Source organism: Motacilla alba, chromosome 5 (assembly GCF_015832195.1).
Source record: "Motacilla alba alba isolate MOTALB_02 chromosome 5, Motacilla_alba_V1.0_pri, whole genome shotgun sequence".
NCBI lineage: Eukaryota > Metazoa > Chordata > Aves > Passeriformes > Motacillidae > Motacilla > Motacilla alba.
Genome location: NC_052020.1, coordinates 30,154,188 through 30,168,696, shown reverse-complemented (window position 1 = coordinate 30,168,696; position 14,509 = coordinate 30,154,188). Strand labels below are relative to the sequence as shown.

At 40.5% G+C, this 14,509-nt stretch overlaps 2 protein-coding genes across 4 annotated transcripts in view; one reads left to right on the top strand and one right to left on the bottom strand.

Annotated features, from left to right (window-relative positions):
• The window catches only part of EIF2AK4 (eukaryotic translation initiation factor 2 alpha kinase 4), a 38,226-nt gene extending 27,961 nt beyond the window's left edge, over nucleotides 1-10,265 (top strand). The window contains exons 32-39 of one of the 3 annotated variants that reach the window (XM_038138094.1): nucleotides 418-504; nucleotides 1,795-1,907; nucleotides 3,423-3,481; nucleotides 4,563-4,660; nucleotides 6,676-6,744; nucleotides 7,357-7,401; nucleotides 7,841-7,965; nucleotides 9,198-10,265. In XM_038138094.1, the coding sequence (XP_037994022.1) occupies nucleotides 418-504; nucleotides 1,795-1,907; nucleotides 3,423-3,481; nucleotides 4,563-4,660; nucleotides 6,676-6,744; nucleotides 7,357-7,401; nucleotides 7,841-7,965; nucleotides 9,198-9,252 (651 nt within the window). In that variant the 3' untranslated portion in view covers nucleotides 9,253-10,265. Of the gene's footprint in view, nucleotides 1-417; nucleotides 505-1,794; nucleotides 1,908-3,422; nucleotides 3,482-4,562; nucleotides 4,661-6,675; nucleotides 6,745-7,356; nucleotides 7,402-7,840; nucleotides 7,966-9,197 lie in introns of those variants that run through there. The other 2 variants (XR_005257072.1, XM_038138095.1) reach the window with 2 other exon arrangements.
• Nucleotides 10,266-10,460: 195 nt separating this feature from the next.
• Nucleotides 10,461-14,042, bottom strand: SRP14 (signal recognition particle 14). The gene is made up of 5 exons (XM_038138096.1): nucleotides 13,955-14,042; nucleotides 13,400-13,472; nucleotides 12,606-12,718; nucleotides 12,026-12,058; nucleotides 10,461-11,687 (listed from the first exon to the last, which is right to left on the bottom strand). The coding sequence occupies exons 1-5, from the start codon at nucleotides 13,976-13,978 to the stop codon at nucleotides 11,598-11,600; spliced, it is 333 nt and encodes a 110-aa protein (XP_037994024.1). The 5' UTR covers nucleotides 13,979-14,042; the 3' UTR covers nucleotides 10,461-11,597.
• Between the last annotated feature and the right edge of the window lie 467 nt (nucleotides 14,043-14,509).

The following is a 14,509-nucleotide window of genomic DNA, read 5'->3' as shown; positions in this document are numbered from 1 at the left end:
AAGCCAGCTGGAATCGGCTTTTGTGGCAGACCTCCAGCCATGCAGGACTGAAAGCTGCAGGCAGCAGGGTGGTGACTGACTGCCTGATGTTACACTGCACATTTTTACAGTTACTTGGACTCTGCACTTCTAGGTATAGGTAGCCCTTCTGTGTGGGAACTTGGGCTGCAGGACCTAGACATTCTCTCTATCCAAGCATAGACTTTGATTTCAATTTTAGCAAGCCTTGAGTGGATAAATATATGCATAATGAAGTTTCATCTGCTCAAGCTGTTAATAAAGCTTTTCTCTCTCTGAAGCTGTGTGACTGTTGTATATCAAGTTACTTTAATAAAGATAGGAGACTGATTACTTAATTGGTCATTTTATAAGCTGTCAAATTAATGTCTCATTCCCCTTCTTTTGTTCTCACTTCAGTCTCAGGAAGAACTGCAGGAATACTGCAGGTGCTCTGGGATTACATATGTGGCTCTGGTGTCAGAGAAAGAAGGAAGTCATGTGAAGGTAAGCATGGGACCAGGGGATGCTTTATGGTGTTTCAGATTTGTACTCTGTAGTTCTATTTTTTTTAAGGTATTATTAATACAATATAAATTATACTTAAGTAAGTGGAGTTGAGGTAAATACAGTTTTGGTTGTTAAGTTGTAGAAATGTTATTCTGAACAATTTCAACATTTTAAACGTTTTTTATCCCTGTATTCACACTGTTATTCACAGACCTGCTTCCCTCTAGGAAAGTCCAAAAACTAGTGCAAACATTGCTTGACAGTGCCATCGATGGTTTAGCATGGAAAAAGGTTTCTCTTGTCTCCGACTTCCTTAAATCTACAAAATTAATTAGTTGACTTAACAATCTTTGCAGCTGGCTTCTTTTCATGTTACAGAATAAATACAACTCAAATGTAAATCTAAAAAAAAAATCAGTGCAGTTCCAACAGACAGTCACAACCACACTCTTCACCTCTATAAACTCAGATTAGGATGCACAGACTGGACTTTGTCACAATGTGAATGTACTCTGTTCTTCTTCTGTGCTTTTGGAGCCTATGGTTCTGGTACCTTTGGTTTTTTGAAGTTGAAAGTTTTAAAATATTCTGGATAATTAGAGAAGATCATTATTTTTTGAATAAAGATTCATTTTTTGACTGAAAAAAATATTAACCATTTTACAGCTTATGGCAAGGACAGCCAATGTGCCTTACTAGAACATTTTTCTTACTCACTCTTTTACTGTAACAACAATAATTGCAAGAATAAGTAAACGTTGATGGTGACAATGTGATATTTCAAAGTCCTTTACAAGCCCGTTGTAGAGTGTTCTTTTAAATATGGTTTTATTGAAGCAAAACTAATAAAGGAGATGCTAATGAGGTGAATGGTGTTGTTGCTGATTAACCTCTTGCCAATAAAGATGGTGTAGATTCCTAAGTTTTGAATGTTTGAGTTAACTCTTGCAAATTGAAAGGCAAGCCTTATTCTAATATAATTGCTTAACTAAAAAGATTATTAATATGGTACTTACAATTATAAACCATTGTTTAGGACTTAATTATCACGTTAGATGCAGGGAGCCAAGCTTGCTTTGGGAATGCAGAATAAATTAATAGTTGGCAGAAAAAAAATCTAATCAAAGATTTAATTGGCAGTGATTGGCTGGTAATATAATAGCTTCCTACCTTTGACTCTTTCACCTTTAATGGGTGAAAGAGTTTGGTTTTGATGAAGTTTGATAAGTTTATTTGTATGCCATTTTAAGAATCAACAATCTTAAGATTCATTGAACTACATCATAGGTGAAATCCTTTGAGAAAGACAGGCAGACAGAGAAAAGGATTTTGGAATCTGACTTAGTAGATCACCTGATCCAGAAACTGAAAATGAAAATCGGTGATGAAAGATGTAGTAGGTAAGCAGCAAAATGTCTCAATAATTTGAATAGTCTAAATCAGAAGTCAATATATATTTGCATATGCTGAGTTAAATCTTAATTTTATTTGGTAAAGAAATTGCTGAATTTCTTTTGAGGGGAAATAAAGCAAAAGGCTTTGTTATAGAATTGTATTGAGATTAAGAAAGAAACTGATTTCCCTAGCTGCTGCTACTTTCACACATTCATAGTGCTTTATAAATTAAAAGGCCACACGGTTATCTCAAAGCTGCTAGAACAGCAGTTCTGTTTGTCTGGCTGCCTGCAAGTCACTGTTACTGAGCAGAAGTTCATGACATTTGTGTACTCTGTAATTAAAGAATTAAAGCAGCAAATCCCTTTCGTTCTGAGGCAGTATTGGTATGGTGAAATGAAGGTGTAACTCTTGCACTTCTGTGTGCTCTGGTGGCACAAGAGAAAGTAACACCTGGCAAAGACTTGAGGTATGCGGGAAAACCCCTTCACCCTGGCTTCATTGAAATTACTATTTACTGTCACCAGTGGAAGTTAGTAGAGAAATGACAGGAGTAGTTAGTACAGAAATGTACTGCTCAAGCACTACTACAGCTGTTACTTACACATAGCCCCCTGTCAGTCTGTCATTATACATGCATCCAGCTGTTTATATGTGTTCATTGACAGCAGGAACAGGCGTGCATTAGTCACACAAAGTAGAATTCAGAATCTTAACAGATTTGCCATCCAGTTTTTCTGACTAGGCTTAACAATAAAGGAAATCATTAAGCTTGGAGATGCTGAAATCAAGCAGTGGTTTATACAAGTAGCTGATGTCTCCTGCTATTCACCTCTCATTGTCCTTTTTCTGGGCTCAGACAGTCTTAGTATTTTATTTTGCAACTAACCTGATCCTCAGGTGCTTTGTGACAGATCTACTAGAAGCTTTGACAGAAAATCATTCTTTCAAAAAGTTACCTTATTTCTAAATCCTGAAAACAGAATAGAAAAACCCTTGCATGGTTCCACTAAACAGAGAAATGCAATAGTTGATTGTAATAGCACTGGCAAATTTCTCTTTTAATGAATTTCTAAATGTGGAAAGTAAAGGTATCCAAATTAATTATTGAAGACTTCTTTGAATATGTGTACTCTTGAATATAAATACCACTTTTATACTTTAGTATTATGTTACAGAAACCTGTGAGAAGCAGATTAAATTAATAATTCAGAAAGAATACTCTCACAATATATTTTTGTATTAGGATATAAATCACTCTTGTATGATAGGGAGTACATTTTTTGTGTCCATAGGGAGCATTGCTTCTAGACCTGACTTTTAAATGTAATTTTGTATGGTTTCCTGACAGTTCCTGAATAGAATTGATTCATGGATAATAAATGTGTGCTGGGGAGTATCTGCAGACTTCTTTATCTGCTGGAACTAAGTTTAAGTATCTATGATAATCTGAAACTACGGTCTTATTACAGTATTTCTTTATAGTTGTAAATTCCTTAACTGTCTTTGTTTATTTTTAGAGAAACCGCAGATAATCTTTCAATACCAAATCAAAAAGGATCATTTACTAATATTTCAGGTATTTAATATCTAGTTACAGAACATACAAACTAACGATTCCTCTTTCTGCTCAAAAACTGTTTTTTAGGAGAATAGTATCAAAAGCAGAGTAAGAAAATGTTTTATAACAGAGCTCTGATTAGAGTCACTACCTCTTAATCTCAGATACTGTTCCAAGTTATTTAAAACTGACCTTTTCTCCAAACTAAGTGCTCAGACCAACGGGCAGAATATTCTCCCTACAAGCATTCATTGATGCAGTAATCCAAGAGGCTGGGAAAGCCAAAATTCACCAATTTTTCCTAGCTGAGGAGAAATTTAAATGTCATCTTGATGAAAAATAACTTGATCTGTGGTTGTTAGAGTACAAAGACCAAATGAAAATGTCTTTACATTTCTAGCTGTGGATTTGCATTCCTTATTCTGATAAGTTTGTACCTAAAGAATAATATTACGTGCTTACTGTGTGGCTAAAGTTTTGTATTTTTGATACTTGTTTTATTGAGCACTGATACAATGTCTAGTGGTGGTGATTCTTCAAGAAACACCACACACACACACACACTTTTGCATAATAGGGAGGGAGAGAGGCCATGTTTAACCAGGGGGGTGGGGGTTTGTGTGTGTGTGTGACTACCAGAAGTGGAAATTTGGATTTTGAAATAAGCCATTTCAAATTTTAATTATTGTTATTTGGGGAAGTTGGTGTTTATTGTTCATTTTGTCAGTGATTCTGCTACGGGACTGAGCATTAAATAGTCACCTCATTCTTGTAATGGCTTTTCTTTTTTTGATATTAGGTGCACTGCATTCCTTTGTAAAATTATGCAAGTCATTTGGAACTTTTTATTAGTTTCAGAGAACAGTGGTGTAAAATACCAGATTTCTTAGTCTTAATAACAGGTCCTTCAAAGTCATAAGTGAGTGTTTGAGAATTTTTGTGCACATCTCATTATCCTGTCAGATTTTGGAAGTTTTCAGCAGCTTTTTAATCCCTGTACTACACTGATTTAGCATATTAATATTTGTGAATTTTCTGTTTCCTGATACTTCTTGTTTAAAGAAATACTGTAAACTAAAATGATGCGTTTGCATTTTAGGTGTGTTTGAATCACATGGAACTCTTGCAGTGCCTAACGTTAGTGTTATAGCTCCTGAAAAATTATCTGCCAGTGCCAGGCGTCGTCAAGAGATTCAGGTACACACACATCAAATAAGTATTCAGAAGTAATCCTTAGAAGTTAAGAAATGGTAGAATTCATACTTCATTATCACCTAACTTAAACAAATTCATCCTGTTTGTTCTTTGTTCATAAATTAGACTAGGAAGAACACAAATGGTTGAAGGCAAAGACCATCCTTTTTAACAGTTTGGATTTTAGGGATTATCTGTGACATCATGGCTCAGCTATCATTGTGCATGCATACTAGAAGTCTTACTTTTCTACGAACTGTGGTTCTGGATCTTCCCTTTCCTTTTCCTCCTTAAATGCTGAAGTATGTCAAAGGTTGTCGTGGTTTAACCCCAGCCAGCAGCCAAGGCCCAAGCAGCCACTTGCTCTCTCCCCCTCCAGTGGGATTAGGGAGAGAATCAGAAGGGTAAAAGCCAGAAAACCTCTGGTTTGAGACAAAGACAGTGTAATAGGGAAAGCAAAAGCTGTGCACACCAGCAAAGCAAAACAAGGAATGAATTCAGTGCTGCCCATGGGCAGGCAGGTGTTCAACCATCCCCAGGAGAGCAGGGCCCCATCACCTGTAATGGTGAATGGGAAGAAAAACACCATCACTACAAGTGTCCCCCCTTCTTCCCCAAACTTTATAAACTGACAATGATGTCATATGGTCTGGAATGTCCCTTTGGTCAGCTGGGGTCACCTGCCCTGGCTGTGTCTCTTCCCAGCCTCCCATGGATCCCCAGCCTCCCCACCAGCATGGCTGTACAAAAAGCAGAAAAGGCCTTGGCTCTGTTATCAAAACAAGTTATATTGTTTTAAAAGAAGTAGTCTATGCAGCAGTGGGGGAAGATGTTGGAAAATTCCTTTAACTTTAGTACAGTAGTGTTTGATCCCTACATCTGTGGCTAATAGTCTTGTACCATCTATAGCTTCCTTACTTATCTTTATCAGTGATTAACTGCTCAGCAATAACAAAAACATCTGTTACCAATCCCTTGTTCAGCAAAAATCCAAAACATAGCCACATAACAGCCACTGTGAAGAAAGCTAACTATACCCCAGACAAAACCAGCACGAAGGTGCAAGTTCATCATACTTTTAATTTATAATGTTTGTAAAAGGTACTTTATGTATTTTATTTCATTAAGTTGTCTCAAACTAAAGGCCTAAGAAAAAGCTGTGGCTTTAAAAACACACACAAAAAACCCCAAACCAAAACAATAAGAGAAAAAACCTACAACATGCCTAAAACATGATAGTATAGTAATGTAGAAAACATTCAGTCATGCTAGAAACAAATGTCAGAATTTTCTTGTTTAGCATTATTAGCCTCAAGATATTTAGAGTACATGGTAAAACAGAACTGTCATCTTATCCCCTCTTTAGTCCAAACTTGGATGTGCAACAAAAAATTCTCCCCAATTAACAGTTCTCAGAACTCAAATAAGAAATGGATGTTACTCTCTGAGCTAAACAAACTTACCGTTTTCAGGTTTTGAATATGTAAAAGCAACTTTTCCAAGGTACAAAAGACAACATAATGCAAGCCTGCAGCTACATTTGTAAAGTGCTACCTTTGCAGGACCACTAGCTTGCTCTGAAAAAAGGTGTTAGAAGGCATGACCCATATTTTGGTTTGGCTTTCAAAAGCCATCCTCCTTCTTTAGCTGGAGGTGATTCACTGCATCCAGTCACAGGTTCTCACATTCCTTTGAAAGTTATCTAACACCCAGGAACAGAGGGCAGTTTTCACTAGTTATGCAAGCATCCATGTTGTTCTGTCTGCTTTAGAAGCAGTATTGTCAAGTGAGTGCCATTGAGTCAAGTGTCCCAGCTCCAGTCTCTTTCCTCTCTGCTCATCAAGGATTATTGTGAATTTTTTACTGAAGATTATATTAAATATTTGTTTAAATATGTAGTTCTACATCTTGTTAGAAGCAGTCTCTTTTGTTCTCATCTGTGCAATATGAAATCAGTGTTCCCAACCTGTGTGTCACACAAGCTGTGTATTTTACTTTTGCCCATCTTTTGTTCCCAGGTACAAACAAGACTTCAGACATTCATTTCTAGCCTGCAACAGAAAACAAGTGATATTGAGATTTTAGCAGTAAGTATTTGGCAGAAGCCTGAACTAATTCTGAATTCTTAACTGCAGTGGATGATGCCGTTCCTATCTGGAACAAACCACTGCCAATTTCCTCACTTTAGCAATAACCAAATGAATCAAACTTCTGGTTAAATAAGACCCCTAGTCTGTTTCTTTGATACTTGAAAAGTATCTCATATTGTGTGTATGGGACAGCTGCATGGAATAAAATTTAACAAGCATTTTGTTGTAAGCCCTTAAGCTGTAATTACTCCAGCTATTGTGGTAGATGTAATAACTTGTTCCTGCTAGATCTGTACTTCCATTTAAGCAAACATAGCTCTTGTTTGTATGTAGCTTTTAGACTTCACTGACCATGTCACATACCCATGGTGTATGCTTTTCAGGAAACATAACTGCCTGTTTGCCTGCACCTATGTGCAACTTTCCATAATGGAATCTGTCATGAATAGTTAAAAAGGTTTTAATCATTTTAAACTAAGTTCCCAGTTGTAGCAATATGAATACTTCTCTGGAAATCAAAAAATCTGGCTCCCTTCAGTATAGCTCATCTCTAGTTGGCAAACTGATAACAGAGAACCGTTAAGTATTGATTTCTTGATATTTTTACAGGTTGATCTGCCAAAAGCAACTGTGATACACTTCTTATCATTAGAGGTAAGCAATTAAGTATTGTTGTTAGAACTCTGACTGAACACAATAGATGATAAATTCTGTTCCAATGAAGTGAAGTGTGAAATTCACCCATTCTAGATTTCTCTTTCAAGTTTGAATTAGGTTTAAAACTTTAACCTAATTATTGAATTAGGTTTAAAAAAGTTTTTTTTTACCCAGGAAGCTCAACTGAGAAAGCTGACACAGCCCTTTTCAGTGCTTGTGCTGAAATGTGTTAAGAAACTGATCACTAAATTAACTTTATTTTCCAAAAAAAAATAAGTTGCACCTGTTGTTGACATTTATCATGTTTGAAAGCTGTTTAATTAAAGAGCATTGACATTACACAGTATTCAGAAGGCTGCATCCTACTGGGAGAACTGTTTCCTTCACAAAAGAGTATGAGACTAGCATAGTTCCTTGTCAATTTTTTTTTCTTTAGCTTGATGGAGATAGACAAGCCTTTGATGCTACTGTGAGACAACTGATGTCACGCTGGCCCAAGCAGAGATCTTCATATTTACAAGCAATTTGTGATGAAATTTACAGTCTCAAAATGGAAAAGAGGTAAATTTGTTAAGCTCTTACAGGTACATAAACAAGATTTTTTTTCATTTTCTTTCTGTATTCAAACTGGAAGATAAGCTGCTCCTAACTTGTCTTCCACTTTCCCCTCTCTCTGAGGCAAAAAGAAATACTCAGGAAGTGTGTATAGTTCCTTCAAAACTACAGGACTGGTCACTAACCCTCACTTACTGAAAAAATGCAAATTTTTCATTTTTCTAAGTCTTTTCAAGAAGCTCTAGGATATATTGCCACTTTTATCTAACTTGCTTTGTTAATAAAAATGAATAGCAGACAATAATGTACAGTCAGGTATCCAGCTATACATAGTACATATACTTCTATATATGTAAATATACACATATATATAATGTATACATCTATTTTGCTACATAAAAGCCCTCTTTTCTGATGAGAGGGACTCGGCTTGTCTTTTAAAACTCATGAGCACATTTAACTCCTCCTCCTTTGAAATAATACCATGGCAGTCAGGCATAAGTGGGAGAGTGCCAAGCTTCGTGCAAACGTAAAATACGCTCTCCCATCATGTACAGTAAAGCCCATTTCTGTTTTGTAAGCATAAAAACGTTTATGTTCAACTCATAGTCTGCCTGTTGGATTCTGGCAAGGCTGATACAGATAGTCTGGACACATCCACTATGTCTAGTTTTAAACCTCAAACTGTAAAATGTTGCATGTACTGGTCCACTTAAGACCTGAGTATTTAAGCCTTACGGGTTTCATTTAGTTTTCATTTTCTTCAACCTTTGTTCCACTTGAAAGTACTACTTAACCTTTAAGTAAGACTAAAACTTTGGTTCCCTTTTCTCAGGAGCACCAAAATTGCTCCAAGTTTGCTGTTTACTAAGACATTATCAAGTGAAGCATTTTTTTTCTTCATGGGGCTTGCAAGGCTGTGAGCAACAGAACCCAAATAATACTCCATGCAATGCTGGGTATGAATATAATACAGTCCCTCACTATCTTCCTATACCAGTTGGGGCCTGAGCACTACTTGGCCATAAGCCTTCAGATCACTGAAGTGAAAACTGAACAGGCAGGATGAATGGAGAGAGGATGAGGGGGAAATTGCAGTCACAGCCAAACAAACTAAAACTTTCTGATTTTCTGCTAAATCTTTGCTGCTATCTTATTGTGAGGATTTGTCACAGGAATTGCAGCATTCAAACATGCAGTTTCAGAATACTAAAATTCTTTTTTTCTTCCCTCTGCAGGGTTCCTGCACTTATCCTGTACAGTTACCGAGATGAGTACAAGGTTTTGTTTTAGTACTTAAAGCATCATTTATGGAATGCTTCCACAAACGGACAACAGTGTTTTGTCAAAAGGAATTTCAAAAAGCTGCAATAACACAAGTCAGGCCTAGTGCCTTTTTCTGTGTCCAAATTGCATTTCATGTATATTGTCCTGTTTCAGGCCAGGACAAGGTTAATATTCGCTGTAGCTAGGAGGAGGCATGGCCAGGACCCAGAGGTTGATCTGTCCCATCTCATACCATTGCTGGGGGCCTTCCAGGTGGGCACAGCGTGGCAGAGGGAGCAGTTGGGTCATGTTGTTTCTGTGGACTCGTTCACCTTTCCTGTACTCTCTGCCACTGGTATTGTTGCTGTTACTGTTGTCTTACGTCATTGCTGTTTCCAGCAAATTCTTACCTCAACCTGTGCTCTTCACCTGCCGTGCCTCCCAATTCTCCTCTCCAGCCACCAGCAGGGGGAGGGGGTAGTGGGTGGCACATGGATTCAACTGGAGCACTAAACTAGAGAATGACATTCCTAAACCACAACAAATACAAAACTAAATGCTTTCAAAATGTGGAAGTAGCTGTTTTATAGGTCATTAATGAGCAAGTCTGTCTAGAGCCACAGATAGGCATTACCATGTAGTTCTTGCCTCTTATGCTACACCAATCAGCTGTACAGATGTAAAACTGCTTTTTTTTTTAAACAGTTTCAGAATGCCTTTTATGCAACAAGAAATGTCAGTTCTAGAATTATAAAAGAATGAATTACCTTTAAAAATAGTTTTAAACATTTTTGAGGAGTTTTTATGTAATAAAAACTGCTGAGCCTTATTGAAATACTCATTACAAGCCTTTTGTGTGTCATTTTTAGTTTATAACCTACTATTTTACTTTATGTATAAAATGTGGTAGATTTCAGGCTGAGTTGTTACAAGCCTGGCTGCCTGTGCTTGTCCTGTCTGTACTTCTGCATTTAAATCAAGCAGCAGCTTCTGTGAGATGAAGACCTGATAAACAAAACACTTGTTCTAAACCTGCAGAACCTAAACCAAAGACTTTAAAGATAAAAAGTAACCTGCATGTGCTTGAGGCACAGCCAGAGTTTTGAACTAGCTTTCTTTACCTGAGTTGTCAGATTAAGTTTGAAGTCAAAGTAATGATGGAAGTATTATAATTATCTTCTTGAAGCTAAACTGTAACACAACCCCATCAGAAGAATGAAGCTGAGAAACTATGATTTACAGGAGTCATAGTTAACTATGTATTATATTTCACATCAAACACTGGGGGAATATGCAGAAATGTTAAGGATTTCTGGAAGGACACTGGTGTTTACCCTCCCTCCCCACTTGGTACCCTTTGTTTAAACAACTTACACCTCTTGCTCTAACGCAAATGATTGCAATTTGCAGACTCATTACATTAATAAATACCTACCTACTTTTTCTACCCTTTCTTGTAGCAAAGAAGGTGACAGAGTTAAAACATGTAGAGGTAACTTGCAAGACAAACCACAAAACTTCTGAGAACTGCGAAGGTTCTAACAGACACGTCCAAAGCAGGAGACAGTCCGAAAGACATAGATACTGTGCCATTCCTAGCAATTCACCACAGGTCACAATAGCCATTACACCCAATCCATTTCTCATTATGTTTAATAGGAGCGATTACATATTTACTTTTTACATCTGTTCATATGAAGAAAGGAAAATTCAGATCCCTGAATATACTGAAGGATGATATTTTAAAAAAAGTTTAGGTGACGTGACCATTTTTAAGCTATGTCTGAAGGGAACATGATGCAGAGTCCTCCCCTCCCCCCACCCTGACCCCAGGTCAGAACAGCTGGATCAGCATGGAGTGAAAGCTCTGCAAGAACTCGAGCACTGTGCTGGCTGCCTTGGGAATATCTGCACTGCATCATGTAGACATGGCCCTCAGATTAAGACAAAAAAAGGAAAGCAGCTGTTCCTGGTAATATGTTGGCACCTGCTTTCCCAAGAATTACTGAGGCTCATCTATAAAACTGGGCATCTGTCACTGAGGCTCCTGCTCCAGTCTTGTTTTGCTTCTGGTACGGTGCATTTCTCTTCACCTGTGCTACCCCCCAGACAGGTTTAACACTGCAGAGAACACAGCAGCAGTGTAAGTACAAACCAGCTGAGTGTAAAGCTATTTCAGCAGAATGCTGTATGTACTCCTGCCATACAACAACCCAAAGAAAGCACCTCTGCTCTCAGTTTAAACAAAAGAACTGATCACATCCAGTCTCCTGCTGGAAGGAAAGCCAAAGACAAGTGGTAACTCAAAAAGAAATGGACTTTGCTTTGAGCAAGGGTTAAGTCTGTAATAGTGATGGTAGCACACTGTCCCATCACTGTGTTGCTTTACTCTTCTTGGCCTTGCTTTTCTTGTCTTTCTTCTTCAAGCCATCCATGTTAGCTCTTAGCAAATTTGAATATGCCTGAAAGAACAATTAGAGCCATTTAAAAGATCCCCAAATACTTAAATGACAATATGAAAGAGATAACATTTTATGTATTACAAATAGCAAATTATCTGCCTTTTCCCATAGAATCATGCTTTTACACCCTGCACTAGCAAAATACTGTTTCTAAACCAATATATAAGGTTAGATAAAATAAACCAGAATTTTTTAAGAACAGATTAAGATAAATGGGTATTCTCAGTTAGTTTCTGTGGCAGTTCAGCAAGAAATCAACCTGTTCACAGCTGGCCAGTGTTTCCAACAGACTTACTTCTACTTACAGAAAAGAAAGATAAAAGGCATATAAAACTTACCATCTGGAATTTATTTACTTCCTTTGAGCTCACCTACAAAAGTAATAGTGGAGGTTAACCACGAAAACTCTGGCTTCTCTTACAGACCAAGTATCAGTACATGTTTACCCACCAGTTACCATCTGGTCTTTTTAGCAGCAGTTGGATCAAGTTATAACATTCAGTAGTCAATGTGCTGTACTGGTAAATCATAGGACTTCACTGATTTAGAGAAATGAAAACGCTCCTTGACTAACAAACCCTTGCTTAACAAAACAGGCCATTCATCCCTAAGTCACATGTTTTCACATGGCAAGAATGTGTAAAAGCATTCAAAGAAAGGTTTGATTCACTTGTGGGGCCATAAAAATGCTGCAGCTCACGTTCTCAGCTATTTCTCTCAAGTAACATTTTTCCTTGTGTCATACCACAGAACAGAGCTGAAGTCAGCTAAAGCCTTTCCCAATCCCCCATTCAAAGTAAACACACACCAAGTTTTCAACTACCAGTCAACATTTTCTCAAGTTTCAGTTAAAATATGAAGCATTAAATCAAAACCACACAGAGCCACTAGCCTTTCCAACTCAAAGTTGTCACTTACCACTGTGCTGATTTTCTTTTTTCCATCAGTTGCTCTCAGGAGACATTTATTGTCTGCTGGTTCAAAACTTTCTGCATGGCCTTTGCGTGGAACTGGTTTTGTTCGGCCATCGTCTGTATTCAAAAGAATTTTTATTCTTATTTCATTAAAATCAATAGATACCTTCTTATATGAGATGTTAAAAACTGTTTATGAGCAGCTGTAAAACACCTTGGAATTTCAGGCCAACTGAACTCATATTGTTGCCAAATTGCTCTTACTCTAGAACCCCAGAAAGATCTGTTCCATAAACTGTATCTGCAAGAAAAAATGAAGTAAATCCTCCCCTCAATGTGCTGCATGCTCTGCCTGCTCGAGCAGCAGCATGCTTTAAATGCACGTCACCCTGCTGCCTCCTGACTTGGTACATGGCCTCTCCAGTAGTGCCAGCTAGCCGTGATCCAGAGGAACATGAACACACAAAAGCAACATCACATAGAGTTTTTACAGAAAACAAACTATTTTAACTGTTCAACAATCAGAAAGTCCTAGTTATAAAGTCCTGCAGTTTGAAATACAGTCTCACTCAAAGGTCATTAGTACTGATGCTACTAGTACTATTAGTCCTACAGCTAATAGTTGTAGGACTAATAATAACAGTGGTACCATCAGTGCTCCTGCCGACGGGTTTGTCCCTATAACTGCTCTTGTCTTCAGATACCCTGGATTACAACTCTTATCGCTTAAAATACCTGGTGATAACAGTCAGATTTATAGGAACACCTCTTTAATGCAGTAACAGACTCAGAGCTTACATTTCTTCAGCGTTATGAAAACGCTCCCGGAAGTCCTGCACTTCTGGAAGAGCCTCGTAAGCTCCGTCAGGAACTGCAAGAGAAAGAGACGCGCCCATAGCTGGGAGCCCCCACACGAGCTCCGAGCTCTTCTCCCCGCGCAGCGCCGGCCGGGCCCGGGCTCTCTCCCACCCGCGGGAGGCAGCACCGAGGAGAGGCGAACTCCCGGCTTTCCCCACGCTGAAGCTGCAGGACGAAGTCCCAGCCGGGGGCGGCCCGGCCCGCGGTTCTGTCTCCGAACACGAGCTCTGAGCCCCCCGGACCTCCCGCGGCCCCGGCGCTTCTGCCCCGTCGAGAAAGAGCCCCCGGGAACGGCGACGCCCGCTCAGCTGCGCTCCCCTCCCCCGCAGTGCCTCCCACGCCGCCGGGGCCGCCGCGGGCCCGGCATCTCCGCGCGGCTTTGCGGGCCCCACCTCTCTCCCTCCTTTTCTCCTTCCTTCTCTCCCTCGCTCCCTGCCTCCCTCCGCGGCGGCACACGGGGCTGGCCCCCATCGCCGGCGGGCGGCGGCCCCGCACCTGCTCGCTCTCCAGCAGCACCATCCTGCTCCGCTCCGGAAGAGCCCCGTGCGCACGCGCCGCGCGGCGGCAGCGCCACGTCAGCGCCCCGGGCTGGGAGGGACCGGGGCGGCCCCGCCCGCCGCTCCGCCCGCCGCCCGGCCGGCCCAGCGCCATTCCCCCCGCTCCGCCCGCCGCCCGGCCGGCCCAGCGCCATTCCCCCCGCTCCGCCCGCCGCCCGGCCCAGCGCCATTCCCCCCGCTCCGCCCGCCGCCCGGCCGGCCCAGCGCCATTCCCCCCGCTCCGCCCGCCGCCCGGCCCAGCGCCATTCCCCCCGTTCCGCCCGCCGCCCGGCCGGCCCAGCGCCATTCCCCCCGTTCCGCCCGCCGCCCGGCCGGCCCAGCGCCATCCCCGCTGCCGGGGCCTGGAGACCGCGCTGCCTACCCACGTGCCGCGGTGTCCGTGCCCTGGCCCCTGGAGTCGCTCGCCGCCTTCGCCTGGGACCGGCCCGTAGCCCCCAGCGAGGCGGGACTGGTGCAAAGGGCCCCCCTGAGCGCGGCTGGTGAAGGGCGGGAT